Below are 5,517 nucleotides of genomic sequence, written 5' to 3'. Positions count from 1 at the left end.
TTTTTTGTGTGTGTGTGTGTGTGTGTGTGTGTGTGTGTGTGTGTGTGTGTGTGTGTGTGTATACTGGTCACTTCTCTCTGTGTCTGTAATTAATAAATATGTTGTATTCCTCTGTAGACTGAAGCAGAGCTTGCTCGAAATTTCCCAGGAAACAGAGTTTCAAGCTCATACAGCTCAGCAGTCCCGAGACTTCCAACAAATCCATCGAGAGTCGATCGCTTGGTTGTCGATGAGTTTCGAGAACAAGCCAGAGTAAGTACAATGGAATTTCACCCATGAGCCCTGCCGTGTAGAAGCGGCCACCACTAGGTTTATGCAAGATTTTAAATCTGCATTTCCAAAACTATTGAAACTATGGAGACTTGCCTGTGCTAGAGTTACATGTTTCACCTATGTAGCTTTACTCATTTCATTTTAGTCTGTCCATCCAGCTTGAGAATCTGGGGTCAGAGGTCATCGGAAGTTTCACAGTAGCTGCCTAATTTTACACATGGTCTCCTGCTTTCTGAATGCAGTTTGACCTGCGGGGTTACTGGAAATTGTTTCCAAATCCGCTATGTTGTCCTACATTGTTCACTTCTCCAAACTCTTCACCCTTTTGTGAATAACCCTGCTGGTTTATACATGGCTAAATACGTTATTCTTGCATAAGAAGATCCAAATAGTGACCGGCTCTGTCTACCTGTAAACATGTTTTAAAGTAATTCTACCATATGAACCAAGTACACCACATAAGCCATTGATAATGTAATGAGAAAAGCCTTGCCATTTCACCTTGTGCTATATAAAGCACCAGACATACCGTATTCATGACATACCATATTTTAGGCCCGGTGATGTCATCACTGGGTCTCTGTGCTATAGAGGCAGCTCATGGCTGGTGAGAGGGGCCGGCAGGGTGCCATACATAGCTTCCTGAAAACATCACAGCACCCTGCCTCAGTACTACTGACAAGAACCCTCAGCCCTGATGTAAGCAATGGGCTGGCTCTTAAGAAGAGTTATGCAAATATCTAAATTCCTTGATTGGCAGGTGTCAGTCTGGAGGAGTTGTTGGGCAGACTGCAGTTGCATGCAGACCACCCTAGATAACACATATGATGCTGAGACTCCATGTTTAACCACTTCAAGACCAGGTCTCAACTGGGAAAGGAAAGATCTAGATGATGCTGGACGTCCTCCAGCCAGGAAATGAGGCGGGCTCTATCTGACTTGCTGCAGCTTCTAATGCACAATATGAGGAGCTCTCGGCGTGCAGTGATATCTCTGTGCTAGAGTTCCTCCGGAGACATAGGAAGCCAAGTTATGGTCCAGTGACAAGCACTCAAACATGCTATGTCATATATGACCCTCTGGGCGTAGATTGTATTCAGTAACGGTTTCAATGATGTGGCTTTTAATTAAAATAAAGCATTTTCTGTTTGAGTTATTTCTTTTAGATCGTTTTAGCTCCTTGTGTATCTTTTGTTGACATATATGTTTGTACGTTAGGCAGTCTCCATGGTGAAGATCATGGAGAGGATCCGTGGAGAGAGCCTTCACGTCAACATCGGCATCGCTTTAGAACACCACCTAGAGGCCATCCACTTGACACAGGCACGACGCAAAGATGAAATCGTTAACGCAGCCAATCGTCAGAAGCAAGGAGCCCCGCGCTACAATAATGAGAGAGGTAGATAGCTTCAGTCTGCTGCGCATTGTTCCTGTGAGGCGGCAAAACTCAGATCTGTGATTACTATACAAACAGCAGGATTGCAGATTCATTGTACTCCTTCCAACCATAACAAACCTCTTGATCTCTCATTACTAAGACTCTTGCACACAAACAGCCGTTATGTGCAGTAATACATAGCTACTGGTGTCAGATCTGATAAAGATTTTTCTTGTCTCTGCAAAGTATGCTGCAAGGGAAGTCAAAACCCTTCTGTGGATACTGGTTTTGGGTCAGTAACTCATCGGGTAAGCTTGAGGACCAAGCCGCTGTTTGCAGGAAGCCGAGTGTATGTGTTGTACATGTTCAGAGATTTAAAGGATAGCTACACTTTTTACTCACCCAAAGGTGGCCATACACTGTGCGAACTTTGTCCGGTTCTTAAGGAAACGGCTAAAATTCGCACAGTGGGTGCTGCTGTCTGCACCCTTTCGGCCACCATCCCTTGATCAGCTGATCGAAGGAGCCAGTCGCAAAATCTTCAAACAAACAGTGTGGGCAGCCAATGAGACAATACAATGAAGACAGCGGGAGATACCTCAATCAGCGTGGCGGGGAGGATGCCAACAATATTGCTGGGATGTTTCCCGGCCACAGCGGGACTTTGCGCTCTCAGCATTTAGCAGGCAATAGCCCATTATATGCTGAATTTTGGGTCACAGGAGGACTTTAGTATATGTCCTCACTTGATCCTGAAGAGAACTATGTCCAAAAAGGGTTAGGTCGTAGTTCTCCTTTAATTTAAAGGGACAATAATTGAGGAAACCAGTGGACCTGGTATTAGTGTTGTGGCATTGCGTGGCAATATCACGGTGTTAGGTGGCCTAAAAGTCACCCAGGATTCTCAGCCAGAGGGGCTGAGTAGCTCCAGGAAGCAAATGCTTGTACCAGGAAAGAGCATGCTTCTCGGTCCTTTCCAGGTTTTCTGGATCATAGTTGGGATCCTGGAGCCAGGAGAGCACTGGAGTCTGGGGAGCAGACACTCTCTATATGCTGGAGCACAAGGTTGGTCATGGTGGTTTGCTGAAGCCTGACAAACAATAGGTTTGTACAGGTTGGTAGTCAGGACTATCTTATGTTTAGTTAGTGCCGGGACACGGCTAGGAGGTGTTTACTTTATTTGAGCACTGTACAGCACTGTATATAGCCTGTGTGTTGCACCAAAAAATGTACCACTATTTGAAGACAGGTCACTGGTCTGGTCTCTGAACCTTTCAAAAGTGCTCACCCCAGGGTGAGCTACCTATTCCCCAGCTCACAGTGTATATTAGTGTATGAGTGTATATTACACATTTCAAACAATTAGCAAAGTTGTTTTTTGGGGGTTTTTCCCCTGAAGAAACCACTTAAGACACATTTGGGGTGTTTAGGGTGAATTCACACCAGATGCATTGGGGCTGCTTTTTTTCCTGGCTGTTTTTTTTTCCAGCGCAGCCCCAACGCAAGACAAGGCAATTTTCCTTGTCACGTATGGACACCATTCATACCACCGCTGCGCTGGGAACGGGGTGGCGTGCACTGAAAAACGACTGCATGCAAAGTTCCACAACAACATAAATGCTGAGCGATGTAGCTTACCAGCTGGTGTAAATGGGCCCTTAGATAACTGACAAGCATGCAGTTTGGGTCTCAGAGAGAATGGGCCGCAGCATAAAGAGAGAGTCCAGCGGAGGGCAACAAAACTAATTAGGGGAATGGAGGACCAGAGCTATGAGACGAGGCTTCTGACCTTAAACATGTTTACGCTGGAATTAAGGAGATTAAGGGGGGGTATGATTTTCATGTACAAGATGTTCAATGGTGACAGCAACATTGGCAACAAACTGAGATTAACTCCATTACAAAGACTAGAGGCCACCACCTAAAGTTGGTGGAGAAAAAATCCCAGCACAAGGGGCGTAGAGGGTTCTTTACAGTAAGAGCGGTTAAGGTCTGGAACTCACTGCCATCGGCAGTGATTTCAGCCAAGAGTGTAGATTTGTTCAAGAAACGTTTGGACAATTTCCTGAGGGACCGTAATATCCGGGGATACCAGTATCCCTAAGAATGAGATGATGCGTGGACCTATATGGGTTGGACTTGATGGACGTATGTCTTTATTCAACCCCAAATACTATGTAACTATGTATAAAGAAAAGATGACGCCTTGTAGCCTAACATGCCGGTTAGAACTGCTGAAGCAAATGTCTTGTTTTCTCTGAAAAGTCCTCATGATGCATTTGTTATGTAATATCTACTTTACTTTCCAGTCAAAAAAACTATTTATAGAGTGGATGTCAATATTCATGTGAAGTGGAATTTCCTGCAGCTCAATCCATAAGTTTTAGGAAGAATTTAAAAGGGCAATTCAACCAAATACAGTCGATGCAGAAATGCAGGAAGTTTTACTAAAAATAAAAATACAATAAAAAAAAGAATATTGCAGTGATCCTAACACACTTATTACATCAGTAATATGAATGATTTACCTTTTCTGCCTCTAGATAGGCAGAGTCAGCTGTCACTCACGCAGCTGGGTGGATCGCGACAGTAATGTCGGGATCCGTCCCGGCTGCGGCGTCTCAGTATACCGCGAGCTGTATCTCGCTATATACTGAGCTTTGGGTCACGGGAGGACGCTAGTATACGTTCTCCCATGACCATTAAGAGAACTATGGGGAAAAACACTTACACCATCGTTCTCCTTTAAATCTTAAAAATGCATTCAAATAGTAGATCCTCCAATCATCTCTGAATTGGTGCTGACACTGTCCTTCCTTCTGGAGGGGGGCTACTTTTGTTCCCCATGGTCCCTGTGTGTGTTGTAAAGTAGTCACCGCTCCAAGCTCTCTCCCGGGATGGACTACAATCTCAATACAAAATGAGTTAACTAAACCTGAGATTGTAGTCCATCCCGGGAGCGAGCTTGGAGCGGTGACTACTTTACAACACACACAGGGACCATGGGGAACAGACGTAGCCCCCCTCCAGAAGTAAGGACAGCGTCAGCACCAATTAATTTTTTTACAGATGCACCATGACCTGGATGAATGAGAACATTCACAGAGATATGGGGACTGGCTTCAATGTTTTTTGTTTGCCAGTGTCCCAACCTTCTGTAAGTGACAGTATAACCTGACTGTTTAGGAATTCCTGTGTCTCTCAGTGGACTTCAAGAAAAAAGATTTTGCAGTAAATTCACACATCTTGTTTTGCACACTCTTTCCGCGTTGAGCTCGGATTATTACGTTTTATTATTATATTACTATTATATCATTTATTATGGATTATTACTTTTTGTATTTGCTTTTCTTAGATGTGTTGGCTTTGGCCGCCGCCATGAAGGAGCTGGTGTCCACTACACGCAAGGCCCGGACCGCCCTCTGGTGCGCTTTACAGATCACTCTATCCAAATGTTCCGCTGGGATCACTGTGAAGCTTGAAGACCTGGAGAGGGCCTTGCAGGAGCTTTGCCCTAACAAGACCCCCGGTGTGGATGGAGAACCCTGCTCAGATGTCGGCAGCACTGGAAGGGAGTGAAAAAAAAGAAAACCCCGCGTATAATTTTCAGCCATTTCTGGCAATAAGTACCCTCCTCCAGCCAGGAAAGGGAGGCTGGCGTTATTAACCTTTGCAAGCTACTCTGGATGATTTTGGCCATCAAACAGCAGCTTTAATAGGATATCTTTGTAACATTTTTGTATAGGCTCCTTCCGCTGCTGTTTTATTGTGTTTTACTAGGTGAGAACCATGACCAGTGTTCCTTTCATCCTTACGGCACCTCTGGGGTTCCTCTAGTCCCAAACCTATCGTAATGTGTCTGTTTA

General features: G+C 44.7%; 1 protein-coding gene across 1 annotated transcript in view; it reads left to right on the top strand.

The window, feature by feature from the left end:
* LOC108788780 (meiosis-specific coiled-coil domain-containing protein MEIOC-like) overlaps nucleotides 1-5,279 on the top strand; it is a 13,098-nt gene extending 7,819 nt beyond the window's left edge. Inside the window, exons 4-6 of the mRNA XM_018558637.1 lie at nucleotides 118-252; nucleotides 1,492-1,672; nucleotides 5,007-5,279. Coding sequence (XP_018414139.1) covers nucleotides 118-252; nucleotides 1,492-1,672; nucleotides 5,007-5,230 — 540 coding nt within the window. The 3' untranslated portion in view covers nucleotides 5,231-5,279. The remainder of the gene's footprint in view (nucleotides 1-117; nucleotides 253-1,491; nucleotides 1,673-5,006) is intronic.
* Nucleotides 5,280-5,517: the final 238 nt, after the last annotated feature.

The sequence above is a fragment of the Nanorana parkeri genome, unplaced genomic scaffold (genome assembly GCF_000935625.1).
Source record: "Nanorana parkeri isolate BGI_ZX_2015 unplaced genomic scaffold, ASM93562v1 scaffold351, whole genome shotgun sequence".
In the NCBI taxonomy this organism is placed as follows: domain Eukaryota; kingdom Metazoa; phylum Chordata; class Amphibia; order Anura; family Dicroglossidae; genus Nanorana; species Nanorana parkeri.
Note: the sequence above shows the minus strand (reverse complement) of the source record. Positions and strands in the feature narration are given on the sequence as shown.